At 42.2% G+C, this 27,407-nt stretch overlaps 1 protein-coding gene across 2 annotated transcripts in view; it reads left to right on the plus strand.

The window, feature by feature from the left end:
- NUP188 (nucleoporin 188) overlaps positions 1 to 27,203 on the plus strand; it is a 30,639-nt gene extending 3,436 nt beyond the window's left edge. Inside the window, exons 3-45 of one of the 2 annotated variants that reach the window (XM_040531109.1) lie at positions 942 to 996; positions 1,596 to 1,669; positions 2,266 to 2,350; positions 3,045 to 3,125; positions 3,596 to 3,640; positions 4,253 to 4,345; positions 4,484 to 4,603; positions 5,021 to 5,232; positions 6,011 to 6,125; positions 6,638 to 6,838; positions 7,569 to 7,658; positions 8,214 to 8,279; positions 8,811 to 8,930; positions 9,461 to 9,587; positions 9,709 to 9,864; positions 10,221 to 10,347; positions 10,956 to 11,043; positions 11,132 to 11,208; positions 11,380 to 11,494; positions 11,836 to 11,956; positions 12,188 to 12,254; positions 12,670 to 12,798; positions 13,538 to 13,671; positions 14,052 to 14,158; positions 14,947 to 15,153; positions 15,793 to 15,962; positions 16,314 to 16,383; positions 17,049 to 17,116; positions 17,333 to 17,528; positions 18,058 to 18,135; positions 18,502 to 18,587; positions 19,018 to 19,163; positions 20,326 to 20,507; positions 20,877 to 21,077; positions 21,595 to 21,687; positions 21,916 to 22,074; positions 22,830 to 22,967; positions 23,453 to 23,527; positions 24,227 to 24,436; positions 25,224 to 25,355; positions 25,491 to 25,561; positions 25,994 to 26,123; positions 26,348 to 27,203. In XM_040531109.1, the coding sequence (XP_040387043.1) occupies positions 942 to 996; positions 1,596 to 1,669; positions 2,266 to 2,350; positions 3,045 to 3,125; positions 3,596 to 3,640; positions 4,253 to 4,345; positions 4,484 to 4,603; positions 5,021 to 5,232; positions 6,011 to 6,125; positions 6,638 to 6,838; positions 7,569 to 7,658; positions 8,214 to 8,279; positions 8,811 to 8,930; positions 9,461 to 9,587; positions 9,709 to 9,864; positions 10,221 to 10,347; positions 10,956 to 11,043; positions 11,132 to 11,208; positions 11,380 to 11,494; positions 11,836 to 11,956; positions 12,188 to 12,254; positions 12,670 to 12,798; positions 13,538 to 13,671; positions 14,052 to 14,158; positions 14,947 to 15,153; positions 15,793 to 15,962; positions 16,314 to 16,383; positions 17,049 to 17,116; positions 17,333 to 17,528; positions 18,058 to 18,135; positions 18,502 to 18,587; positions 19,018 to 19,163; positions 20,326 to 20,507; positions 20,877 to 21,077; positions 21,595 to 21,687; positions 21,916 to 22,074; positions 22,830 to 22,967; positions 23,453 to 23,527; positions 24,227 to 24,436; positions 25,224 to 25,355; positions 25,491 to 25,561; positions 25,994 to 26,123; positions 26,348 to 26,518 (5,188 nt within the window). In that variant the 3' untranslated portion in view covers positions 26,519 to 27,203. The remainder of the gene's footprint in view (positions 1 to 941; positions 997 to 1,595; positions 1,670 to 2,265; positions 2,351 to 3,044; positions 3,126 to 3,595; positions 3,641 to 4,252; positions 4,346 to 4,483; positions 4,604 to 5,020; positions 5,233 to 6,010; positions 6,126 to 6,637; positions 6,839 to 7,568; positions 7,659 to 8,213; positions 8,280 to 8,810; positions 8,931 to 9,460; positions 9,588 to 9,708; positions 9,865 to 10,220; positions 10,348 to 10,955; positions 11,044 to 11,131; positions 11,209 to 11,379; positions 11,495 to 11,835; positions 11,957 to 12,187; positions 12,255 to 12,669; positions 12,799 to 13,537; positions 13,672 to 14,051; positions 14,159 to 14,946; positions 15,154 to 15,792; positions 15,963 to 16,313; positions 16,384 to 17,048; positions 17,117 to 17,332; positions 17,529 to 18,057; positions 18,136 to 18,501; positions 18,588 to 19,017; positions 19,164 to 20,325; positions 20,508 to 20,876; positions 21,078 to 21,594; positions 21,688 to 21,915; positions 22,075 to 22,829; positions 22,968 to 23,452; positions 23,528 to 24,226; positions 24,437 to 25,223; positions 25,356 to 25,490; positions 25,562 to 25,993; positions 26,124 to 26,347) is intronic. The other variant, XM_040531110.1, reaches the window with a different exon arrangement.
- The last annotated feature ends 204 nt before the right edge of the window (positions 27,204 to 27,407 follow it).

Raw genomic sequence — 27,407 nt, forward strand, 5'->3', positions numbered from 1 at the left:
TCTCCTGCAGGCAGGTGCATCTGGCGAGGAATTCGGGGGAAGAAATTATGTCGACAGGTGTAATAAAAATGATAGGTTTTATAAGCCACTGAAATGGCACCGTGTGTCAGAAGTGCCAGGTGACTTACGCTGCCACAAGGAGTTATTTCAGTGCTGCCAATCTAAAGACAAGTTAATGAGTGTGCTTGCTTTCATAGACGTTCTTTTGCGTGGGGAATTGTGGCGTTTGACTCCTGGTTTGTATTACACTGCTAACAGTCATCAGTTTGCTAAGTTCCTGAACTACTCCTGTTGGCAAGCATCCTTTGCAGAGCTGTTGTAGGGAGACTAACCTTTCTAGATACATGTGCTAGGGAGTGAATTTGATCTTTATGTTTTAGCACAGGTTGTTTTTTCTACAAATTTCACAGCAAGCAGGAAGAAACAACGAGCTCAGGATGAATATTTTGATGAGCAGAGGCAAATACTCTGTCCTATGGAAAAGTGTTGCATTCTTTCACTTCACCCAGTTTTATATTCCACTTTGAGTGAAGGTGGAAAGTGTTAAAGAAGGATTTGTTTGGAGTATGGCATCAAATGAATCTGAATAAAATTGTTCTGTAATTTAATTGTTCTGTACTTTAATTAGGTTTCTTTTTTATAACCCCCAAACATAGAAGTAGCAAGATCAGATTGAGCTGATAAGCTGATAGAAATAGGATACTTCTTTGATATGAGGTTACAAATTTTGTTATATCAGCAGTCACTCTTTTGGTCTTTCCTGGGTTCTTCCAGCACATCTGAAATTGCTCAACTAAAAACTAATGTCCTTTAATTAATTTTTCTTATAGCTTATATTGCATTGTGATCTCCAAAATAGTTTGAAAAGGTGTGTGCTAAATTGAAGCCTGAATTGGTGTTGATTATTAAAGCGCTCTCCACCATTTTTTTTTTTTTTACAGGAGCAGCAGAGAATTGTGGACAATTCTCCTGGGCAGATCAGCTTTAAGAGAACCAGTAAGTCCATGTCTTGCTAAGCAGGTTTGCCTGTCACTGAATGGACTCCGTGGACAAATACATCATTTGTACATCTGTTTGAATATGAGTTTTGCTGCTTTTCCCTTTTCCTTGGTGGGATTTTTGTTGTTCTTTCTCTGCTACTTGTTTATTCTTCCACTCCTTGTTTATAGCTGCTTCATGAACTGCTGCCTGGAAGGGTATATGTGAAAAGCTGGTGCCCTTTCTGGAGTGGACACAAGTGCTACTTTCTAGACTGACTGCTCTGGGGTATTCATGAGTGGTACAGCCTGCTTCCTTATTTTCTGGGACGGAGCCCGTGCTTTCAAGAATGTGCCCAGAGGTTGGAAATGCAAACGTATCTGAACCTAGTCCGTTGCCTCCTTTCCTCTCCCTTCCCAATATTAGGCAAGGCAGCAAGCTTTCTCATGCAATATACACCTTGAATCAGTCTGAATCATAGATGCTGTTGTTGTTTGCCTTGTGTTCTTGTCTGGTTTTGGTGGTGGAATGTCCTTGCTTCACTTAAATTGAACAAATCTGATACTCATTGGTGGATGTTGAGGAGTCTGTTCAATAGTATTTGGTTCTCTTTTCAGGCACAGATTGCAGCAGAACTGAACAAGCACTGGCAGAGGTTTTTAGAGGGACTTTCATACTACAAACCTCCAAGGTATGGTAATTGCCTGATTTTAGAAATTAACCTTTAAAACGGGATCTACTAATAAGTTGAGGAACGTGTTGAATATTTCTCTCTTATTACATAAAAACAGATTTTTACTGTCTTGCCTGACTTGAGATTTCTGGAGAGGAATACCAGTAGAAAGTGCTTAATCCAAATAACATTTTGTGGCATGAAATAAAGATCAGAAAGAAGTAACAGCAGCTTCTGCTCTCATTACCGGTGTTAAGTAGCTCTTAACCCTTTCCTCTGCTGAGTTGCGGTGATCAAGCACAAGTGTGCAGCCTGCAGAGAATTGACTCCTCTTGACAATTAGTCATGCCGGAAAGATAACCAGACTCTCTCACTGGAAAAGATAGAATGAATATAGCCTGTGTTTATTGTAATAATAAGATAGTGAACAATGTTGAGTATTATCTGGTAGGAAGATTACTGAATAGTGCTGTATGAAGCATTGAAAGGCCACTGAGAGGAAAAAAAGTGTCAAGTTCAAACTGATAAAATTGAGAGCTTTGAAATTAAGCCTCTTCAGCTCATTCCTTAGTGTTGCTCCATTTTTAACAATGAAAATTTCTTTTTTTCTTTAGTACAACTTCAGCAGAAAAAATAAAAGCTGATAAAGATGTAGCTGCTCCACTAAAAGAACTGGGTCTGAGGGTCAGCAAGTTTTTGGTGAGTGAAGATGCTATCCTGATTATTTTTTTTTTATCCCTGCACTTGGATTGCATTGTTGTTGGGATTCTGTTATTTAAGTAAGCTTCGTGATGTTGAATAGAGGCAAACTTAAGTTTCTCTCAGTTAAAAATAATCTAAAAGATGTTACAAGTACCCGTAGGAGCTCTAGGTCAACATTTTTTTAAAGTTGTTAGTGGCCCTGAGTTGCTTCAGTTTTCCTGGTTAACAACCCCTCCTGCCGGAAAGGGGTTTCAGCTTTTCAAAAGCAGTCACCCTCATCTGGTCTTGGGTTCTTTCAAGATATCTGTGATTGCTCAGCTAAAACTGATGTCCCTTAAAGTAGCTGCCATGTTTGAAAATACCGTCTGTTTGCTGCAAGATTATGTTCCTTCAAGCCAGAAATTAGAATTAGGTGACTGGTGGCTGTACCTTTATTTAAATGACTGTTGTGCTCCTTTCACTGAAGTTAATCTGGCTACATCTAAATGACATCAAAGCTTATATATTTTTCTTTAAATGGAACTGCTAACTTGAACAAGTGTCACCCTGGAAAGTAAAAAAATTCTATTGGTGTATTTGGGAAATTATTTATTCTGAAGAGAAAGGCTGCGTGAGTATTTGGAGAGAATCTTTGTCTTAAATTAATTCACTTGCCTTTTATTCACTTTAGAGCATCTCTCTTTTTTTTCAGGGTTTGGATGAAGAGCAAAGTGTGCAGTTGTTACAGTGTTATCTTCAAGAAGATTACAGAGGAACAAGAGACTCCCTGAAGGTCCGTAGCTCCCATTTATTTTCTGTTCACTCTGCATCTCTCCTTAGTACCAGTAATTTGTTGATGAATTATGGTCACATACAAGCCCGAATTCTGACTTGAAAATGACTTCGTAATTATTATTCTCTGAACCTGCAATGCTCAAGTGCTGCTTTACAGAAATGCGATATCTAAGCAGATATCTAAGCCTAACGTTCTGGTACCTCTTCCTGCTTGAATCTCTCTGCAGGGATTCAGCTTCTTTCTCTGTCGCAGGAATACAGCAAAGCTACAGATTTGTGAAGGAGAGCGAGTGGAGATGAACAAACAGATAGTTATTAATGAATGTTTTGACTTTGTACTTTTGGAATCTGTCTTTCCAAAGCAAACAGAAAAATTCTCTCATTTCTTTCAGTCTTTTTTTTGTGAATATTTTGTCAGTTGATATTTCTGCAGTAAATAATTGTTTATTTTGTGCTGGTTTGCTTTAGACAGTTCTTCAGGATGAAAGGCAGAGTCAGGCTCTGATGCTGAAGGTTAGTCACTTCCGTTTGTATTTTCTATTGATCTGAGAACCAACTTTATTTCTGTGGATTCAGAAACCTTGGAATAATCGAAGTATTCCTTCATATAACGAACAAATTTTAGAAGATGCTTCTGAAATAGGGATGGACATATACATATTTGAGCAGTGTTAATAGTTGCTATGGAAAGGAAACCGTAGGCTCAATGTCAAGGAATTTAGCTGGTCAGATGTATGCTCCCACATTTTCCAAAGCTTGTAGGCTTGTGTGTTGCTGTCTGAAGTGACAACTCCGAAATAGAGAGTGATGATCACAGCTGGTAGAGATTACTGAAGATTAAGAATGGGAGGTGACCTCTGTATCTTCTTGCATTCCTTTCCTGAGTTTTCTCAGTTAGCAGTGTAATTATAGACACGTCACTATGGGCATTTTTTATTGAAGTCTGTAAAGTTAATTAAGATTTTTTTTTTTCAGATAACTTAAAACTGCTTAGTTGAAACTCCATCTGTAGTGTTTGAGCCCTACGTGTTCTAGTGCTGAGGGCTTGGCTGTGTGTGGGGCAGGAAGGTGAATGAGAGGTGGACACAAGACCAAACTGATATTGGTGACGTTCTATATTCACAGCTTGCTGACTATTACTATGAAGAGAGGATCTGTATTCTGCGCTGTGTCCTCCATCTACTCACTTATTTTCAGGACGAGAGGCACCCTTATACAGTGAGTACAGGAACCTTTTCGTGGATATGGTGTCATTGAAATAGGCTAAATACTTAAGTTGCATAGAAGTTGTCCACCTGGGATTGTAAAAAGTGCATAGGTGTGCATGTGAAAAGATCATTTCTTTATTTTTTTTAGGCACAATACTTCCAGTGTGTCGACAAGTTGGGAAAGGAACTAATTCCTAATTACCGGAAACAATATGAAGAACTGTACAAAGCAGAAGCTCCTACATGGGAAACACATGGAAATCTCATGGTATTTTTTTTCATACCGTTCTTTATCAAACTTACAAAGTCTTTAGTGGTATAGAGTGTGTTGGAAAATGTGTATGTGCAGATGCAGTTAGAACGGATGGTTCTCTTGGTCCAAGAAATATAAAAATTGTTTTCTGTTTAGCAGAACACACTTTTGCTCAGAAGCAAAGCGAGTTGTTCGAAACGTATCCTTCCTTGTAAGAAATCTGTTGACAGCACTAGGCTTGCAGATCCATTTTTGTGTAGCTCTTTATGATCTCTTTGCATCAGTAAACTCTGTATTTATAGTGGCTTTTCCTGCAGTTGGTGCAAACCACTGACTATGCAAACTTTGAAATGCTTCAGCATGTCTTGGTTTCTAATTGCTCTGACTGATCTGTGAGCTTCGTGTATGACAGTAGGACTTTCCCTTGTGCAGACAGAGCGTCAGGTTTCTCGTTGGTTTGTGCAATGCCTCCGTGAGCAGTCCATGCTGCTGGAAGTCATCTTCCTCTACTATGCATACTTTGAAATGGGACCAGATGAGCTTCTAGAATTTGCAAAGATGTTCAAAGAACAGGGGTTTGGCACTAGACAAACCAACAGACACTTGGTAGATGAGAGCATGGATCACCTGGTGGATCGTATCGGGTAAGTGAAGTGTATTTGTGAAGTGAGTACAGAACAAAATAATTTTCCTCAGTAAAAAAAATATTTTATAATTCTCTCTGTTGCCTCTTAAAATCATGACTATTTCAAGCTAAGCTAATTGTGATGAAGGTGAAATGTATTTTCTGGTCACATTGGAAGTTTGTGGCAAAATGAAGGTGTGATTGCAAAATAGAGAGGCATCCATATACTAGCTTTAAGCTAGCTGTCTCTGGTGTGAATGGCAATGAAGACAGTGCCACTTGTTCTTAGATGGTCTAGTGGTAAAGCGAAACTGCATCTTCACAGTCCTGTGCTCAGAGGCTGGCTGCTGCCTGCGCAGAGGTTAGCCCTGTACTGTTAACTGTGTTGCCTCAGCACAAGCTGTCGTGGGTCTGCTTGCAATAGTGGCGATAATATCTTCATTTTGCTTTGTGGGACATAACTCAAGATGCAGCCAGAAGGAATGAAAATCCTGGTGAGTGGTAAAGACTTTCGAAGGTGGAAAAGCTATCTTGAAATTTCAGAGACTTTTTTGCCTGTTCAACCAGGAATGATAATTTTGAAGATTTTAATCTGTCAGATACTAGCATTTCAAGACAAAATCTGGATAACCTGCTGTTAATTTCATCTTAATTTCTTACTGCTTCAGAGAACAACCGAACCCGTGCAAACCAAAAGGTTCTTCTTTGACCATTTATCAATTTCTTTTTTAAAACTGAGTTCTTAAATGAAGTGTCTAACCTACTTGATTTTTTTTTTTCCCCTTTCCTGCTCGCAGCTACTTTAGTGCTCTTATTCTGGTGGAAGGCATGGAAATTGACGCCCTCCATGAGCGAGCTTTGGATGATAGGACAGAGGAGCACAAATTAGCCAATAATTCACATATCCACCAGGTAAAGCAGTAGCGGAATAACCCCTGTTTGGCTTAACAATATAGAACTTACTCTGGTTATCCAAGCAGTGCTGTTAAAAAGATTACATCTGTAAGTTTCTGGTCCTTGTGTTTATTGACCAAATGTAAGAGCTAGCATCCACATAACAATTTGGGACAAATAAGAAAGAGATTAATTCTTTTCCCACTTACATTTGCTTGATTATTTTGAGCCTTTCTCTAAAGAAAGGTGCGTGCAGGGAAGTAGGCCATGAGAAGGGAATGAAACAGAAGATTGTTAGCCTCAGGGCTTTTAGGACAGAGGACGTCTGAGGCTAGAACAGCTGTAAGTCAGTAAACCACACACAAAAACAGACCAAGACTGCAACCATATAATTTGGTCAGTTGCATATTTGAAATAATTATGTGCAAGAGAAAGCTGACTGTTAGCAGGAGGGTGCAATCGGCTACATGCTTGCTGAGCATGAGCTGCTTTCACAGGATCTCACTTGTCTTGCTCTTGTCTCTGTGCAGGAAATGGACAGTCAGCTGCTGCAGTTGGGAGATGTCTCACATCATGCTCCAGTGCTTTTGGCTTGGGCGCTGCTCCGTCATACCATAAACCCAGAGGAGTCAACAAACGTTATCAGGAGAATGGGCAGCAATGCTATCCAGCTGAATGTGTTCCAGTATCTGACGAAACTTCTGCGATCATTGAGCAGTGGGGGCAAGAATGTGAGTTCTTACAGTCATATATGTAAGCTCTTAAAGGCTCTTAACTACTAATGAAGTAAAGGTGTCTTGGGAAGTGGATGATTTTGAACCAACTAAATCTGGTTTGAACCAGAGCATGCAATAGAGCATGTTTTGTCATATCACCTTCTTTCAGTGAAGAGTAAAAATCAAACTGATACTAAACAGATTTTTATGATGAAGTAATAACTAAAAAAGAATAATAAAAAAACAACTTTTGTAAGTTGAGGACCTATATCTCATTTGAACAGAATACACTACTTTAATCACATTTTTTGATTTGCCTCCATAGGTGTACTTGCCAGTGTAGGTCTTGAGTACTAGCTGATCTAACTCTGCACTGTTCTCTGTATATGGTTTCACGAGACAACACAGTGTATGAGGGTAAATGACTTTGTAGGCAGAAACCAGTGAAAGCAAATCTTTCTGATTTCTCTGAACACTGAATGCTTCTATTTTTTCTGTGTTTTTAGTGGTAATGGTAGAAGCAGTGAAAAATTTCACAGTTAGTGAAGTATTTCATGTTGTGTGTGGCTTCAGTCATGACTGCTTCCTATTGTATTGCCCCTTTGCTGACTGCAGCAAGGATATACAATAGAGACAGTTACTCAGAGGTGCCCACAGTTTCTAAAGCGGACTAAGTACTGTTATGCAGCGTGCTCTGTAATTCATAATCTTTCCTCTAATGGTCGTGTGTATTCTTTCTTCCCAGTGTATTGTCAGCACAGCTTGTATGTGTATTTATGGGCTTCTTTCCTTTGTCCTGACATCGCTGGAGTTACATACGTTGGGCAATCAGCAGGTAAGCATCCAATACTCATTGCATCTATTAACTAATTTGATATAACCTTTCATAAGTGATGCTAATTACTTTAGTTAAATTTTAGTGCGGCATTTGAAATAGCAAACTTTGTGATTTAGATCGATCTAAAAGACTGACTAAATGTGCGTTGTATAAACCAGTCTTCAGAGGTGTTTGCTGATTAATAATGAAACATAGCATATGGAAGTCCTATGGATTTGAAACTAGTTGTTGATGTGTTATTTCCAAAGCAATGGAAATAATATATACTCAGTTTTTAAGTTTAAGAAGATATCATATAGCCTTTTGCAGATTTAGTGGGCATGTTTGTCCTGGCCAGTCCACTCCTTGATAAGGAGCATGGCGTTAGACTTGCCATGTGGTCTGAGTTCGTGCGTGCGGTGTGTTTCCTTCTGTTCTGACTAGAGGAATTAGTTCCATCTTAGCTAGTAAGCATGGAAACTTAAACTCCAAAGATGTGACAGAATTTGGTTGGGATGTGAACCCGCTATGTAAAGTTAAATGTTAACTTCTCTTTCCTCTCTTCCATTGAAGGACATAATTGATGCTGCGTGTGAAGTTCTGGCAGCTTCCAGCATTCCTCAGCTCTTCTGGAAGACGGTGCGTGTGCTGGCAACTTCTTTGACCTACCTTGCTTATAACAAAAACTTGATAAAAAATTCCTTTTTAGGAAAAGAACAGACTGATCATATTTAGTTAGCTCATTTTTAGAAGGCCCTGAGGAGCCAGTGTTCGTTTGTATCGATCTTTGATTTACCTTTGCCCTTTCCTGCCTTTTAGGTACATCCTTGGCTTTACTCTTGAAGGATACTGGAACAAGTTTTAATATAGGTGATAGTTTAAACCAGGGCTGGGATTGCAAAGATTGAACTAACTGCTGGCAAAAGCATCATGCTTATTTTGTTGTTGTTACAGAAATAGGGTGATGTGTAATGCATTAGTCTTACTTCTTGCCTTATTACTTGCACAATGCCTCATGCTTTAGTCTGTACAAGGACTGGAGTGATACTTTTGTGCATGATTGATGTCAAATGTACAACTTTAAAAGGAGCTATATCCTTATGCTATACCGAGAAAGTTTTATCATTTCTTTGTAACAATAAGACATTTGTTTTCTGTTTCTACCACCAGGAACCGACTGCAGGTCTGGGCATTATCCTGGACAGTGTGTGTGGGATGTTCCCCCATCTTCTTACTCCTCTCCTTCAGCTGCTCCAAGCCCTTGTGTCAGATAAATCTACTGCAAAAAAGGTACGGAATCTCTCTTGGTGTTTGGGAGATGATTTATTTCAAGACAGGGGTAACGTGTTATGTGATAATGCTGTGTGATTCTCTTCCCACTATAAGTGCATATCTCATTTACAATCTTTGATAAAAGCTTTATGTCGGTTATCTAACACAGGGCACCTTTTTAAGTCCTTTTCTGTTGCAGGGTACTGTTTTCTGGCTTTTAGTAAACTCTCCAGCTCTGATGGCTGAAGATAAATTCAGCCATTAATTCTAAAAAAAAAATCAGCCATTCATTCTAAAAAAAATAGATAAATTCTATCTCATTTTTCAGGTTGAAAGAAGTTCAACCTTCTTCTTGTGAGAAGTTCCTGATGCATTAGATCAGACTTGTCTGGGCGTGTGGACCATCTAATGTTTTAGTAGGGTTGACATATTAGAAGGTTATTGTCTACATAAGGAAAGCTTGCCTATTCTTGGAAATGACCTCGTTGATTAATTTTTAAGAGGGTCTGGCTCTTCGGCTATGTTGTTTAAGCTCCTTCTCTGTGCAGGTATACAGTTTCCTGGATAAAATGTCCTTTTACATTGAACTGTACAAGCATAAACCTCCTGATGTGATCTCTCATGAAGATGGCACACTTTGGCGAAGACAGGCTCCAAAGCTCCTCTATCCTCTCGGTAAGGAAACTGCACTTAACCTTTACTTTATTCAGGTGTTTTGGGGAATTTAGTTCTTTACCTGGTTTCTAACTCATGGGGAAATTCGTGGTTTGATTTCCCTTGCTTCTTCAACCTTTAGGACTAGGTCAGACAAATCTGCGGATACCTCAGGGGACAGTGGGCCAAGTGATGCTGGATGATCGAGCTTATTTGGTACGATGGGAGTATTCGTACAGCAGCTGGACGCTGTTCACCTGTGAGATTGAAATGCTGCTCCATGTTGTTTCAACAGCAGGTGAGATAGGCTGGGAGTATAAAAGAGAATAAATAATTGTTCTTTAGTATCAACTTGAGGTTAACAGCAGGATTGAGCAGCTCTGAGTACTTCTGGAAGAGCTTGGAGTAGTCTCCCAGAAACTTGTGTGTGTTTGTGTGTGTTTTAAATTATGATAACTCACTGCAAAAGGCCAAGAGCTTGCAGTGAGATTATATGAATTTTAGATGAGAGAAAAGCTAAGATACAGTAAATAAATAATTTTTAGTATGGGGAACAATCCAGGGGATGTGTGGTAAGATTGATGTGCATTATTCTAAGTTTCTTTACTGTGTAAGTATGATTTTTGCATTCTGATGTTAATTTTCTTTATGCAGATGTGATTCAGCATTGCCAGAGGGTGAAGCCAATCATCGATCTGGTTCATAAAGTCATCAGCACTGATGTATCGATAGCAGATTGCCTTCTGCCGATAACGTCGCGTATCTACATGCTGCTGCAGAGGTAAGTCACTGATCAGCATGGAGCCACTAACAGTAGAGTACCTGAGAAGGTACAATGAGCTGGAAGAACAGTTAATTACCTATTTTGCCAAAAGATTTGAAAGAAGTGTATCTCAGTGCTTCAACTCTCCGAGGCAGGTGGTCAGAAAGGACTGTTCTGGCTACACGCTGCTGAACGCTTTGATGCAGCAGAATGATCTCTCTTTCACTTCTTTCATGAGTTGTACAAATTTATCCATTTAAAGGCTTTTTTATTGGCAACTATGCTTACATAAAAGGGGAACAAAGCATATAATTAGAGCAGTAACTTCCAGGTGATAAAAGAGTTACACTTATTAACTATGCCCCAGTCAATCTGCTGGATAGTCATTGTTCACTGTGACAGCCTGCTGCCTTATGAGCCTTACTTCTTGCAGGAAATTGATCCGATTCAGGTGTGAGGGAGAGGTGTCAAGTCTAGACTGACAGTGCAGACTGGTGTCTGCACCAGAGTGTAGGTTTTGTGCTTGTGTACTTCAGTGAGGGAAATGCTTTTTGAATCACAACAGCAGTATATAGGCTAGGTCACAGATGGCAGTGCATTTTATGCATAATATTTCTCTTTCCCAGGCTGACAACTGTAATCTCTCCCCCTGTGGACGTTATTGCTTCTTGTGTCAATTGCTTGACAGTACTGGCTGCTCGAATGCCAGCCAAGGTAAGAACCTTCTGGGCTTTCTAGGTTTGAGAACTAGTAGACATGTTTATGTGATTGAGAGGGAGTATCTCTACTTTTTCTCTTGCAGGTTTGGACTGACCTTCACCATACGGGGTTCTTACCGTTTGTTGCCAATCCAGTGTCCAGTATGAATCACATGATTAGGTATTCATGTTCTCCCCCCAACCCCAGCTTTTTTTTTTTTGGTCCTGAACTGTTCGTAACATAAGACCTTTTTGCCAGTGTGAAATCTGAGGTTTGTGGAATCTATGCATCCAACTCACTCATGTCAAAATCCTGCTATTCATACAACCAACCCTCTTGCTCATTTCACAGTGCAGAGGGAATGAATGCTGGGGGCTATGGAAACCTGTTGATGAGCATAGAACAGCCTCAAGGGGAGTACAGCGTTACCATCTCCTTCCTGAACCTGATCACAACTCTTGTCCGGGTGAGTGCTTCTGTATTGGCCTGCTTGTGAAGCCAGCTGTAGGCTGTTACGATAGGAAAGTGAAATACGGCAGTGTCTGGCATCCCCTGGGCAATGGCTCTGTATGGGTAAACACTGGTTGATGCTTCCTTCCATGGAAGGAACCTTCCATGGTTTGTGCTTTCTGTGGTTGTTTCAAAAAACAGCTTTGATTTGTCTGATCTGTAAAAGAATAAAAATAGCTGGTAAATCTGTGTCCTCGTGCTCAGTGGTTTTCTCATGCTTTAATGACCTGTCTTCCTACCAAAGATTTCATGTTCTTTTAACCAGAAGGGGAAGGATAACATTTCTCTTTCTCCTAGGGACAACTTGGTAGCACCCAGAGCCAAGGACTTGTGCCCTGCATTGTGTTTGTCCTGAAGGAGATGTTACCAAATTACCACAAATGGCGTTATAACTCTCATGGAGTGAGAGAGAAAATTGGTAAGGATATTTGAGAGGGGAGAAGGTGAAGAGATTAAAAAAGATCACCTGTCTTATTGGAGAGAATTTGTGAATTTTTCCCACTTCTTATCATACCTTTTCTAGCAGATATTTAAGATTTGCTTTGTGCATTTATCAGTATTGCTAGATGCTGCGATTTGTTTGGAAATATTACAGACTAGGCAACAGATCTTCCTGAAAACTGAGTAGTCCATTCTATCTCTGTTTCAGGATGCCTAATTCTGCAGTTGATTCATGCTATACTGAATTTATGCCCTGAAATGGATCCTCGGAGTAGGTAAGACGGGCGATGGATTTCAAATCTGCAGTAGCCTGGCTTACAGTGCAGGAGGGCTGTGTCACTATCTTTGTTTCAGTTTTTGGATGTAAGTTACTAGGAGAGAAATGGCATGCTTGTGTAGTGCTGATTTCAGTGCTTTTCTGCATTACTGAGTACAGGAAGGGTAGAAAAAGATTAGGGACAGAGCAAAGCACATTGGTTTTTATAATACCTGATGAAGAAAGAGAAAATATATTTTGTGGGACAAACTGCCATCCACTTTCCTATTTGGTATAACCACTCTGAAGAAAGTAGAAGGAAGAATGAAGTAGGTAGGGGTGTAGAAATTAAGAAATACTTTATGGTAGTTTACTAAGTGCTAGGTGGGAAAGTACTGCACGTGATGATGTCCTGCGTTGTTTATGTCTCCCAGCAGTGCCCCTAGCCTTCAGTCCTTGTGCATCTTCAGCCTGGCCAACACTGAAGCAGGGCAAGCTGTCATTAACATCATGGGAATTGGTGTGGACACTATTGATATGGTAATGGCTTCCCAGTCCAGTAGGTGAGTTTTGTCTTTTATTTCAATAGTGTGAGGGAAGAAGAAGCAACAGATAATATTTGAGATGTAGCTTTAACTGGATTGTACTTAACTGGGGATCAACACGGTGATTATCCATGGGAGCCTGTCTTGTATGTTCAGGAGGAGCAAGCCTTATTTGTTACAGATCCATGTGTAGTCTTTACTACGCACTCTCCATTTTGTGCAGTTATAGAATCATAGAATGGTTTGGGTTAGAAGGGACCTTAAAGATCATGGAATTCCAACCCGCTGCCATGGGCAGGGACACGTCCCACCAGACCAGGTTGCTCAAAGCCCCATCCAGCCTGGCCTTGAACACTTCCAGGGATGGGGCATTCACAACTTCCCTGGGCAACCTGTTCCCGTTCGTCACCACCCTCAGAGTAAAGAATTTCTTCCTTACATCTAATCTAAATTTACCCACATTTAGTTTAAAGCCATTATTCCTTGTCCTATCACTAAACTGTCTGATAAGGAGTCCCTCCCCAGCTTTCCTGTAGGCCCCCTTTAGGTATTGGAAGGTTGTTATAAGGTCTGTTGGGGTTGTTAGAAGGTCTATGTTGGGGTTTTTATTTCAGCAGCTGTTACGTGATGACATGACAGTGAGTAAAAATGTCTTACAACCTGTGACTGATAAGAGTATGGAATTTCCTCTTTGAATGTTGTGCAAATAATAAATGACAGTTGACACAGTTACTTTGTTTTCATTTTTGAAATGCAGTGATGAGACACAAGGCCAAGGTCAACTGCTGATACAAACAGTTAAGCTGGCATTCTCGGTTACCAATAATGTCATACGGTTGAAGCCCCCCTCCAGCGTGGTGTCTCCGTTAGAGCAGGCCCTTACTCAGCATGGTATGTATTTCTTTGTGGGGACGGCCTGGGAAGCTGTGTGTTTTGTTATGTGCAAAGAGTCAGTGTGTTTCTCATTACAAACAGTATTAGAGTTTTGGATGGTTCCAAAAGGTGCTTTCTAGTGATGGGAGAAAGCCCATTCTCCATCCTCTGAGGCATTATTCTCCACCAGGCAGCTTATTAAGGAAACATGGCTAATTTTTTGCTGCGCTGTAATAGGATGTATGTAGTTACAGAATATAGCAAATCATCTGACTGGGTCCGTGCCTTGGTCTTCTGGAAGACTGACCTAATTCTCACCTTCTGTTATGAAAGTAGTTCTGTTAAATAGTTGCGTCTTATTGCAGCTTCTTCTCTTTGGTTTTAACTGTTCTATTCAGGTGCACACGGAAACAACCTTATTGCGGTCTTGGCCAAATACATCTACCACAAGCATGACCCTGCACTTCCACGCCTGGCCATCCAGCTGCTCAAGCGACTGGCTACGGTAAGATGAGCCTCACAGGGGCTCCTTTGCTTCTCCTTTTGTGACTGATTCCACCAATGGAATTCTTTCAAGATAATTTCAGGCTTGTTTGTATCTGGGAGCTTAGTGCAAGTCATTTGAAGGTAGCGTGGACTGAAAGCTGTATATTAGAGCACACAAAGCATCACATAAAGAGCCCTTAGTTCTTTTAACACAACACTCTATTGTTTCACAAGTCTCTCTGCATCTCGATGAGAGTTTTCACATGAGTAGGGTGTTTTCTGCAAAGTATTTTCACCTCCAGTTGACCTGTTTTCACTTTTTTGAAAGACTTTCTCAAGTTATGTTCTCAGATACAGTTTCTACACTTTAAATTTAATTCCTTAATGGAATGTTTACTGAGAAGTGGGTTTTATTTAAGTTTTTGACAGGAGCTTTCAACTTTGCCTTTCAGACAGGCTCTTTTTGGCTGCTATACTTCTTAGAATGTATTTGCAGTTCTATTTAAGTGTTTAAATCCATCTCTTTTTTTAATTTTGAGAAGCATTATTCAAAGTCTGTTTTCTTTGTCCTTTCCGGTCTCCCTTACAAATAGATGAGAGATAAAGCAAAATTGACAAAGAAGACAATTTGGATCACTTTGCAAGATTCTTCCTTCTTAATGACAATAACTGTTACTTTTGAATTCCCTTGTATATATATTCCTAGATTCAATGTCAAACATTTTGAAGTTTTGATTTAAAATGTAGGTCACCTTTATGAATAGAGAAGTTATCCTTTTTTCTAATTTTATTTTTTTCCTTTTGCAGGTTGCTCCCATGTCCGTTTATGCCTGTCTTGGTAGTGATGCTGCTGCTATCCGTGATGCCTTCCTCACCCGCCTGCAGAGCAAGATTGAGGACATGCGTATTAAGGTCATGATACTGGAATTCCTTACAGTTGCAGTGGAGACACAGCCTGGACTCATTGAGCTGTTCCTGAACTTGGAGGTCAAGGATGGCAGCGATGGGTCAAAGGTAGAAGAGCAGATATTTGCCTGGGGACTCAGTAGTCTTTTATTGTAACATTCCTAGGAGTCTGATGGCATTGGTCTCTAAAATGCAGTAGGTCTTACGTGTAGCCTGATGTGCCTAATGTAAAAGTAAATGCAGCGCGTGCTTGCAATGAATGGATGCGCTGCTGTCCCAGCTTCACTTTTCCCTACAACTGAAGACAAACTTTCCCTAGTTTTCAAGGAAGATACCGAGTTAACATAAGAACATCCGTACTGGGTCAGACCAGAGATCCCTGTGACTTTCTCTCTTGACTCTGACAGTGGCCATTCAGTGGGAAGATTGATATACAATGGTATCAGTTTTCCAGAATACCCACTCAGTCTCTAGTGCATTGCAGTTGAAGGTTGTCTTGGGCTGGGACCTTTTTTAAGGCACTTGGTCTTACCAAGTCTTACCTTAGCTCATTTTTTATACCCCTAAAAATACATTTTTTTTTCTCTCCTGTTACACGTTCTTTGTAGACATTTACAAAGTATGTCTCTGCATCGCATACTCAAGATTTATTTGTATGTCTGTGGTTTGAGTGGAATTGAGCACCTTCTGCTTTATTAGGTGCCTAAATAATGGAGCTGTAACCTCTCTCATTTCCTTTTGCTCTAGGAGTTCAGCTTAGGAGAGTGGAGTTGCCTCCAAGTAGTCTTAGAGCTGATAGACTCCAAACAACAGGAGAGGTACTGGTGCCCGCCCCTCTTGCATCGTGCTGCCATTGCCTTCCTGCATGCCCTGTGGCAGGACCGCCGAGATAGTGCCATGCTGGTTCTGAGGACAAAGTGAGTTGTTGTTTTCCTACAGTGCATTTTGCTGCCTTTTTTCCATAACACTTTTTCCTGGGGTCATCAGACTTTTCAGGGACAATTGCGTCCTAGTCTTTGTGTGTCTTGGTAAGAGTATGCAGTTTGTGGGCTCTGAACTTGATCTGTACTGTCTCTGGGGAGAGAAGGTGAGAAGCCCATGTGTGTGTGTTCAGAAGCAAATATATGTTGTTCTGTTTCTTTTGTAAATGCACGATTATATAGCTGTGCACTAACGGGTATTTTCTGTGACATTTGGAACAGTCAAAATGCTTCTGGGCATGTGGTGTGGAGGAGATAACTGATACTACTTCTGCATGTATCTTTTAGGCCAAAGTTTTGGGAAAATTTGACCAATCCACTGTTTGGGACCCTTCCTCCACCTTCAGAAACATCAGAGGTGAATTAACTGCCTTGATTTTGAGTAGATGCATGTTCTTCTCATAGTGGGTTTCTGAGCGTGGCTGTGGCTCTTTGTGCTCGCAGCTTTCTAAAAAGAAGTGTGATCAACTGATTTAAACACATGCAGCAGTTGAAGCATGCACTTTCTGGCTTTGCAGAGACCAGCTATGCAACAACAGACTATCTTTTGAAATTCTCTTTTTTTTTTTCCACATGTGAAACAAAAATAGATGTTATCTGGCATCTGTGTTAACACTCTTTGGAAGGTGTGCTGTACGTAGTGTATCCGTGTATCCATACCATGTATGCTGTTTGATAGAAGATCTTTTTTAAGGCATACCTCAGGCTAGCTGATATCCCGGAGGAATTGATTAGCTTCTTTGCATTCTTTTCTGTGGGAGTTTTCCCCTTCGTTATGAAGAGCCTATGCTCTTACTCAGTTTGGCTGCTGCTTTGAACCTAGCATTCTTTCCTTATCCTCACCGGTCTTTAGTCAAATGACGTAACTATTCCTATCAAGGGAGAAACAAGTCTCCTTCCTGCAAAACTGGATGATCAGTCACTGCGAGTGGGTGGGTAGGGTTAACTCAGAGTTCCACTCACTCCACAGAGCAAAGTGCTCAGATTTTGCTTTTTTTTTTTTTTCTTTTTTTGTCTTTGCAGCTCAGTGTCTTGGACACCTGTGCATTAATCATGAAAATCATCTGCTTGGAGATCTACTATGTTGTCAAGTGAGTCTCTGGTAGTCCCTGCTCTACGCGAGAATGTTACTACTTCCCTTGTATGCTGGAATAAGAACATACAGTATTTATTAAAACTAACTGTGAAATAAGCGCACATACTACAGTAATTGCTGAATAACATTTTAGTAGTTTTCTCCCTCTGAGTTTGTTTTTCTGAACTAACTTCCCTTTAATATGCTGATCTTATGCTCTTGATTTGGCCAGGGGCTCACTGGATCAGTCCCTGAAAGACACGCTGAAGAATTTCTCCAACAAGAAGCGCTTTGGTTATTGGTCAGAATATGTGAAGTTACTGGCGTATCATGTGGCAGAGACAGATGGTAGCAGCTGTGCCTCCGTGACAGAATATCAAATGCTGATCTCAGCCTGGAGGATGCTGCTCATTATTTCTACGAGCCATGTAAGAGCTACCCTTGTACTTTTTCCTCTTATCTCTCATAATAATCTGAAATTAACACTTTGAATAACACAGTGTCAACTTCTGAGGGCTAGCTAGCCCACACTGAAAATGCACTGTTTTTTTTCTTTTAGTTATGTATACGTTTAGTTATGTATATGCTTACTACACAAGTTGGTACAAGCATTGTATAAATTTAGAGTAGGCAGTGTTTTGCTGTTTAATAGAACTGAGCATATTGCCCCTCTCAGCAGAGGGGAGGTAGTATATGATTTTTGTAGCAATTTTCTTCAGGTTTACAGAGTTACTTAGATTTTGTTGAGTCAAGTGAGGCAGGGATACCCTGCTGAGGAAATTAGTCATTGCTGACTTTGTTCATGTACTTCAGTGAGCTCTGTAAAATTGTATCATTCAGCAGATTAAAAAAAATTGGTGAATTCTTAACGTAACAAAAACAGTACAATGATGTTAGACTGGAAAAAGTGTGTATCTTCTGTTACATGTGATTGATCTTTGTCTTTGTGGTTCTTAGGCAGATATAATGCATCTGACTGATTCTGTGGTTCATCAGCAATTGTTTCTGGATGTGCTAAATGGGACCAAGGTTTTGGTAGGTGCTTGTACCTCTTAGTTCTTGAATTTCCCAGTTGCTCATCTCCTCTATATTATGAGGAATTCTATTTCTGCAGTTGCTTGCCATCATAGGTTGTTTTAGATCTGGTGAAATTGGGCTGAAACAAAGTCTTTCTCCTGAATTGATGAGCGTCTTATAAATTTTTATTTACTGTGTGCCATTCTTGTCATCAGTGGGTGGCCCTGCAGAGCATCCTGAGTCCAGGTCCCCTGTTGCTGGTAGCTGCTGAAGATCCAGCCTGGCCAACTGGCGATGCTGAGCATTTCTGCATTTGAGTACTGGGCTGAGCATTTCCAGTATGTAATTAGTGGCACCTCTAACTCTTGCAATGTTTCTTCTTAGCTTCTAGTTCCCATGTCGGTATCCTGTCTGCAGCTGGGGTCTATGCTATGTACCCTTCTTCTGATCCTGCTGAAGCAGTGGAAGAGGTAGGTATTTGCATGGATCGTTAGAAGTCACTGCTAAATATAAAAACTTAGGAGATTGTGTGTGAGTGTTTTGTTCTAGTGAGCTCCGCTTAGTGATTTGGGGAGGAAATTGATGCCTTATCATGGACTTTTCTTTTGGGATTGCAAATACCTGTAGTTTGTGGCTGAAAGAACTTGTAGCAATAAATGTATGGTTTGGCTTCCTGCTTGCTGGTGAAAAGTGTATCAAAAAGCTTTTGTGATAGTCCTGCGTTCTGACTGTGTTGTGGAATGTCTTTAGTGAGATCCAAGTAGTGACTTAAAGTTTGCTTGGAGGAACTGTTTTTATTTGTGTGGCTCATAGAACCTATGATCCGCACAGCTCAGTTGAGCCAATATATTTATTGAGGGATCTTGTCTAATCTGAAGAGCTCTCCCTTTTTGTTGTCAGCGAGTTGGGTTCTGTGGATAAAATCATAAACTCCTTGACGCAGATTCTGGAGGGAATACTACAGGCAGATCAGCAGATGATGGAGAAAACAAAAGCCAAAGTGTTCTCAGCTCTTATCACTGTGCTGCAAATGAAGGAGATGAAAGGTGAGGTGGTGTATGTACAAGCGTCAAGAGCAGGGCTGCCATGGCTGAATACACCCTAACGCTCTCGTGTTTCTAGTATGTGTGTGATGCTAGCTGTAGAGCAGGATGTTGACTAGCTAAAACAAATGAGAAAAAGTAGAGAAGCCTGTGGGACTCTATTTTTTTTTCTGATTTGTTTTAGCTAGTTTTAGTTTTATTGGTCACAATATGCATGTCTTCCCTTGTCTTGTCTTTCCCCACCAATAACCCCTGTATTTGATCAGTTTGATAGAGATGAAGATAGGATTCCCGCGTGTTTTTGAAAATAGCTTGGCAGGTGTGGTAGGCACACCCCAGTAATGCCATCTCACAGACTGAATGTAGAGCTTAAGTCCTATTGTCAATTTCTAGTTAGAGATAACAAATTATGCAAAACACAGGAAAATCTTACAAGGGTACATTTTGTTAAAAAATGGAGAAACTGGTTTGGTCGTTATTCCAGTCACTTGTGGGACGCTGTATGTTGCAGTAGTACTTGAAGACTCTCAGTGAAATCTGGGCACTTTTTCTCTGTGCTGTGCAATAAAGGCACTTGTGGTGCTGAGGAGTGTGTCAGCTTACCTGAGTGTAGTCCTTGTCCCACTGCTTGGGCACTGCAAGCCCATATCTTTCAGAAAATAAAGAGGAGAATTATTCTATTTTTTAAACATTTTTCTTGCTGATGAATTTGCATTTTCAGTCATGGTGGTAAAAGGTGGTGCAATTTCCTATAATGGTTTTGATGAGAACGTAGTACTTAGATGACTCATGGAACATAGGCTGCATGCATGGACTGGTACCAGCAGTCTGGAGAAGTGGGTAAGAAATGCTGTAGTGAGCGCTACGGAGTAATCTGTCCATAGTAGTACTTGCTTTGTGCTTTGAAATGTCATGAACTTCTATGACTTCTTGGGAAAACTGTATGTTTTTTATTATTCAGGTGGTAATCTTATCACTGACTATATCCTCCTAGGTTTAATCGTCTAACCTAGTTACAGTTCCTGGCAATCTGTTTTGTAGGTTTTGAAATGAAAACAGTAAATACTGACTCCAAGGAATGTGTACCAATGATGTTATCAGTTAAACTGGAAACCTAAGTACAAGGATTGTGTGTTAACTGTTGTCTCTCCTGTGTGTGTCACAGTGAATGAGATCCCACAGTACTCCCAGCTGGTTCTCAGTGTGTGTGAAACACTCCAAGACGAGGTCATTGCCCTCTTTGATCAGACTCGGCACAGCCTGACCCTGGGAGATGCTACAGATGACAAGGACAGCATGGAAACAGATGATGTCTCCCGAGTCAAACACAAGGACCAGCGAGATGGGGTAGAGGACCTGGTTATCTGATTTGCAGTGTCTTTCTCTAAACAAAAGTTTTGTGTATGTTTGGAACAACTTCCCCTCACAGCCTGCTGCCTCTAAAGGAAGCTTTGGCAGTTTCTACCTGAGAATTATTCAATGGCTTTTTGGCACGTCAGTCTGGGAAATTGACTGTTGCTGCCTTTCCTTCAGATCTGCCCCAAGAAACATTGCCACAATTGCTATTAGAGCGAGAAATTTTGCAGAGTATAAGGGACACCAGGTGCCTTAATTTATGATTCTCAGAATGATTGAGCTTTAGATCATCTTGTGAAATGCTTTCAAGATATATTTCTTGGTATATATGTCAAGCCTCTACCTTGTTCTCCTTTCCAGGTATGTGTTTTGGGCCTGCATCTGGCGAAAGAGCTCTGTGAAGTTGATGAAGATGGAGACTACTGGCTACAGATTACTAGGAAAGTCCCTGTACTTCCTACTGTTTTTGCTGCTTTGGAGATCAGTCTGAGAGTTAAGCAAAACCTTCACTTCACAGAGGCCTCATTACATTTACTGCTGACTTTAGCAAGGACGCAACAGGTGAGAGATGCTGAGAAATGAAAGCACAGAGCTATACATCTTTAATTGCAGCCATATATCTTGTTATTCTGTCTGCGCTGCAGCTGAACAACGTTCTGTAGTTACAGGGATTTTTAGAGGCTGGCAAGCAGTAGGTCCTGTTTGTATGCCTGCTTAGTTTGCCTTGTTCTAGATAGTGATACGTCTTGGATGGACGAGCTGAGCCAGCCACAGCAGACCTGTAATTTAGAGCAGGCACTTTCACTGAACGTATTCTTTTGCAATGCAAATTATCCCAGCTATTCAAAGCAGTATTAAGTGTTGGAACCTAGTTTCTCATTATTTGCAATAAAATGTTATTTATCTATTACAATTTCAACTTTCTGGAGGATTTAAGGTAAAAGCAAAATAATTCCAAAGCCATCTCTTCTCAAAGATTAGGTGTTTACCAAATTAGATGATACAGAAAGAGAGTTTGTAGTACTTCTTAGGGGAGATGCATACAGATCTTAATGGTGGTTTGTTCTGTGCCTTGTAGGGAGCAGCAGCAGTGGCTGGAGCTGGTGTCACACAGAGTGTCTGCCTGCCCCTCCTGAGCGTGTACCAGCTCAGCAGTAATGGAGCCATTCAGGTGGGTGCTTCTGGGTAGAGATGTGCCAGAAGAGCTTGTGGGAATGTGCCAGGAGAGCTTGCCCTGCTCTGCCTTGTAGACTGGCTGCGGAGGAGCCCTCAGGGTGTGGGAGGACAGCAGCTCCCCTAGAACGTGGAGGCTTCCAAAATGAAGGGAAGGGGCTGTGGAATGTGCCACGCTGGGCAGCAGTGTAAATAAGTCATTTGTTTTTACATCTGTTTTGTTCAGACATCTGCTTCATCTCGAAAGTCTTTGGATGCTCCCTCTTGGCCTGGTGTTTATCGTCTCTCCATGTCCTTGATGGAGCGCCTTCTTAAGACGCTGAGATACAACTTCCTGACGGAGGCAATGGACTTCGTTGGTGTCCATCAGGAGAGGATCCTTCAGGTATGTCACGTACTTCCTCTGTGATGGCTCACTTGGCTTCTCTGTTGCAATAGCAGTGGAAATGTGTCAGAAACTGTAGAAGCATTGAAAAGACATTGCTCCTGTCTCAGAAAGATTTACAGTAGAAATAATTAAATAGTGGGAGAAGGCAGGAAGCCTGCAAGCCGTACAGTGAGGCAAGGGATGGTTGTTCTGATGGTTGTTAGAGCTGGGCAGTCACCATCTGTTTGTACTGTTCACTCTTAGGAATACTATAACTTTGCTACAGGTGTTGAATACACCCACTCAACACAGTAGCAGAATTGACGGTTTGATGCAAACTCACTTTGTGACTCTCTGCTCTGAAAAGAAGAGAGTGAGAGCCTTGGTCAAGTAATGAAAATGCTTTAGTCAGAGTTCAGTTGCCATTCAGGCTGGCAAGCACTCGTGTCCTGCAGTACTGAAATAGCTGCACTGGGTGCATTGTGCCGGGTGCTGTTTGTACATAGGTGGTGAGTTACCTGTTCAGAAGCAGGCTCCCTAGACAAATAACTGTCTTCTCATATGGCAGCACAGTTTTTGGAATGCATTGACCTTTGGATAAGAATATAAAGTGCTCTGAGTCTCTGACCCATATGCTGTGTGACTGCTTTCGTGAAAGCATTCTCTGTCCTTAAGGGCAGATCTCTGCATCTTCAGTTTTTCTATTCTAGAGGAGGGAATGGACTCCCTGCTTTAGCTGTCACTGCCCTGATGTACTTCTCTGTCCTTTCCAGTGCCTGAATGCAGTACGGACCGTACAGAGTTTGGCCTGTCTAGAAGAGGCTGATCACACTGTTGGCTTCATTCTCCAGCTCTCAAACTTCACAAAGGAGTGGCATTTCCACCTGCCACAGCTTATGAGGGACATGCAGGTATGAGTTAGGATACTGCTGTAGATAATATACAGTGTTGGAGTGCAGGAAGTTGGATGTGGTAAGAGAAAGTGGCACTTTATTACCTTTTTATTACTGCTTTTTTACCTTTTTATTACTGCTCTCTTAGTAGGAGTTATCACTGAGGTCATTTAAATGTCTGTTCTGTAACGTGAAGACCTCTACCTTGTCCCGAATTGAGCAAGGACAAGTGTTAGGTCCTTACCTAACATTTGATAAATAAAAAGATGAGTGCTGGGGACAGAGAGATGGTAGCTTGGAAAAGTGACCTGGGGGAATTCTACATCTGACTCTCGGTTCCCAGTGCCAGGTGACTCAGAGAAAATACTGGGAAACCTAGAGACTGCATGACTTTTTATGGTCACACTGTTCTGTTTAGCTGGCTTTTCTGGCTTCCACCAATGGCAATGAAAGGATGGGATTTGTTCTTTAATGAGGTTTCTCCCTCATCTTATTTATTTCAGGTGAATCTGTGTTACCTATGTCAGGCCTGTACCTCCCTCCTGCACAGCCGCAAAATGCTCCAGCATTACCTGCAGGTGAGATGGGGATCCTAAACCAAGTTAGGAGTGTTGTGCACCTATGCTCCCTGTTAAATGACAAATATTCAATATCTAGGCTCTGTTCCCAGCGATGATTACTAACAATCATCAATAGCTAGGATTTGCATCATAACATAGCAAAAAATCTTCGAATGATAGTCCAGACTTTACAAACTCTAGATTGTGTAAAGCCAGTTCTTAAGAAACAGCAGCCAATGCCTGAGTGGTGCTGTTATCATTTTAGAGCTGCCTACACTGCAGCAAGAAAGCTGCATTGCTGTAGTGTTCTGTAGGCCCATTAATTAAGACACTACTGATGTGGTGTCCTTGATGTGGTTTAATTTGGTTAAGAGATAGAGCTCTTTTCTTGGAGAATTCTTTGTTGAATATGAGGTGGAGGTAATGGATTGCTACTGCTGTGCTGTTTCAGCATGGCTAAGGCTTGGTGTGTGATGATTAGGGGTTCTTTTCCCAGAATGTGAGATCTGAACAGCCTCTGCAGCAGCCCCTGTAGAATTGTGTGCCTCCCCCCGATGCACACTAAGTGCAGATTCTCATGCTTCTAGCAGATGACAGAATTTGGGTGCCTTATTTTCTCATTCCTTTTGTTTGTAGCATATTTTTCCCTGAAAGCATCGGTCTTAGTGCAAAACAATCATGCCTGTATCCAAGACAAAGTTTTTTCTCTCTCTACAGACAAAAAATGGTGACTCCCTTCCATCGAGCGTGACTCCACGAGTGCAGCGTAATCCCCAAGCCTCTTCCAAACATCCCAGCCCTGAGTCAGAGGCAGCGGAGCAGAAGGCACTGCTTATGGTGCAGTACAGCCTCTTGAAGATCCTCAGCAAATCTCTTGCTGCCCTGCGCCATTTCACCCCTGACGTCTGCCAGATACTCCTTGATCAGGTAGGGAAAGAGGAGAGATGCCGCTACCTGGGTGGGGAAGCTTCCAGCATCCCAAGTGATATTTTGGGTCTGTGAAGTGAGGCACAGCCTGTCCTGCTTGAGCAAGTGACCTCGCTCTACATCTGTCTGCTGTCCTGCTGCACAAAGCAGGAAGGCGGGGCACAAGGAACTCCCCTTAGTTATCAGGCACTGGTCTGGAAAAAAAAGCTTGGCTGAGCTTTGGTGTGACTTGCACAACGTTGTGGACACACAGCCTTAGTGCAGCAGCCCCGTAACCCAGCTGGGTTTGTGTGCTCAGTGTGTCAGTCTTCAGCAAAGGTCGCCTCTTGTTCTCCTCCTGTGCAGGTGTGACCTACGGCTGGTCGCCAAGTGCAGACAAGCAAGGTGTGATCCTTGAATCTGGCAGTGTCCTGCTGCTTTCTTCTGGATAGTTACTTCCTTTTCCTTTTTGTGCTGCCTGCAGGTTACATTTACCTGGGCTTTTGTAAACAGCCAGGAAGCAGTCATTACTTTAGCTTGCCACCGAGTGGCAGACTCCACAGCTACACAGTCTGGGAGCTGTATGGCTCTGCTCATGCATGTGAGCAGAGCTGTACCGTCTGCGTGTGCAGCACTCTGCAGAGCACTCTGCTGTTCTGGCTGCACACTTGAGATTGGGGAAGGGACCTCAGTGCTTTAAGTTCTTCATACAAAAAGTATGATACAGGGACAAAATATTCCTGTTACCATGACAGTAGCATACTCACGGCCTCAAGGGTCATTCACTCCTCTTTCCTTTTCTCCACAGTCACTGGACCTTGCTGAGTACAATGTGCTCTTTGTTTTGAGTTTCACCACACCAGCTTTTGATTCAGACGTCGCACCTTCCTTTGGGACCCTCCTTGCCACAGTCAATGTGGCCCTGAACATGCTGGGAGAGGTACTTGCCATTTCTCTGTTTGGGAAATCACAGTTGTTGCAGTAACCTCAGAGAACTTGTTCAAGTAATATTTTGAAGTGTGGGAGTATTTATTCCCTTGTATCTGCTGTCTCTGATGTTGTTTTTTCCTCTCAGCTGGATAAGAAGAAGGAACCTTTCCCTCAAGCTGCAGGGTTGAATATGCAAGAGGGAACCAAAACCCTCAAGTAAGTTTCTAGCTCTTTTATTTAGTCATGGCTGAGGAGCAGAACCCAGTGCTCCTCAGATCAGAACTGAGATTTAGACGTGTTGGCGTATCTTCAGAGCTTCTCATTCTGAGTCAGAGGAGTTCAGGTAGCCCATCAGAGACTGTCCAAAGCAAGGAGGGATGTTTTGAGGAGGCTGTGTGAAGCCATCCCATTTTAAGTCTGCCACTGAAGATGCAGGTAGAGTTGCTTAAAGCTTTTTTGCCAGTACATTTGAGTCAAGAGTTCCCTGTGGCCACGGGATTTCTACTCTAGGCCATAGCTTTTGGCTATCACTGCCTGAGCAAAATCGGAGCTGCAGCAGCGTTCTGTCAGATGTACTCTGTGGGTGAAGTCTTTCTAAGGGTGAACCTAGAATGTCTGGCTCCTGCTGATCTGCATTTCCTTGCACAGGTCTCTGCTCATGTTTACAATGGAAAACTGTTTCTACCTGCTCATCTCCCAGGCCGTGCGGTACTTGAGAGACCCAGCTGTGCATCCCCGTGATAAGCAGCGAATGAAACAGGAGCTCAGCTCTGAGCTGGTGAGCAGTTTGTACCGTCCTTTCTCACTGTTCACTGTGAGTTGTCTTGTGGGAAGAGGTTGTTTGTCCGTGGCTGCCCAGGACAGCCGTTCTCCTGCGTGAGCCGACAGCCTTAGGTATCTGAGGCTGCAGGCGGTGGTGGCTGTTCCTGTGCCACCTTGTTTGGGGAGGGAGAGGGATGTGTGCTTGGAAGAACCTAACTCGTTGCGTGCTTCTGATTTCAGAGTACCCTGCTTTCCAGCCTGTCTCGTTACTTCCGCCGTGGTGGTCCCTCTTCACCTGCCAGCGGCGTCCTTCCCTCTCCCCAGGGAAAGTCTGCCTCCAAGCTGGGTCCTGAGGGGCAGGAGCCTTTGTTTCAGCTCGTGCAGGCCTTTGTCCGGCACGTGCAGAGATAGATTCGATTCTGCCGCCGCCTCCCTTTGCAGGACTTGCACCAGAACGATTCATGTCCACCACAGAAGGCATCACCGTTGGCAGAGCTTGTAACGAGGACTGGGGCGGGAGGGAGGCCTGGTCCGGGCAGCGTTGTGAACCGAGCTGTAACAGCAGCAGCGAGATCCCGTTGAACTCTTGCGGTGCAGAAGCAGAGTGAATGTAAGGAGAGCTGGGAGGGGCTCCTCAGAGTGAGCAGCCCGCGCTCCACCTGCTAGAGCGTCCTGGCCCAGGTACAAGTGCTGAACAGTCAAAACCTTTATTTTTATAGCTTGTACCTCCCAGCTGGGGCAGCTGGGGCTGGATGGAGAGAGGGGACAGACTTCCCTCTGGGCATTAACTCTGCTCTTAACACAAGGTGCAATCTGCCTCTCCCTCACAGTCAGAGTCCAGTTAAGGCACAACCTAGGGATCAGCCAGCAATTCAGAGACCATCTTTCTACTCCTATTTTTGTACTGAATGGTTCAAGGCAAGATGGTGTATGTGTGCTCACGCCTCCCCTCCACCCTGCAGTCTGTGTGTTGTGTGTGTTTCTGAAGAGCAAGGCCTCACTCAAGGTTTTTAAGTCAAAATTCCATTGCTCCAGTCTTGCAATTTTTTGTAACTGTGCCCTATTTATACTGATATTAAAACCTTTATAGACAGCAGCTGGATTCATGGTTTTGTACTGGGTGTAACAGCCTGCAGCACCAGTCTCTGCCTCTTCTGGCTAGAAGTTCTACTGCGTCAGTCAAGTACCAGCTAACAGTGGTGAGTTGTGGCTTGTGAGTGACAATCCAGACACCATTTGAAGAGTTTATAATCCAAGGTTGATTCCTTTGGCTTTCCCACACCCACTCCTTCTTTACTCT

Source organism: Cygnus olor, chromosome 19, assembly GCF_009769625.2.
Source record: "Cygnus olor isolate bCygOlo1 chromosome 19, bCygOlo1.pri.v2, whole genome shotgun sequence".
Lineage (NCBI taxonomy): Eukaryota > Metazoa > Chordata > Aves > Anseriformes > Anatidae > Cygnus > Cygnus olor.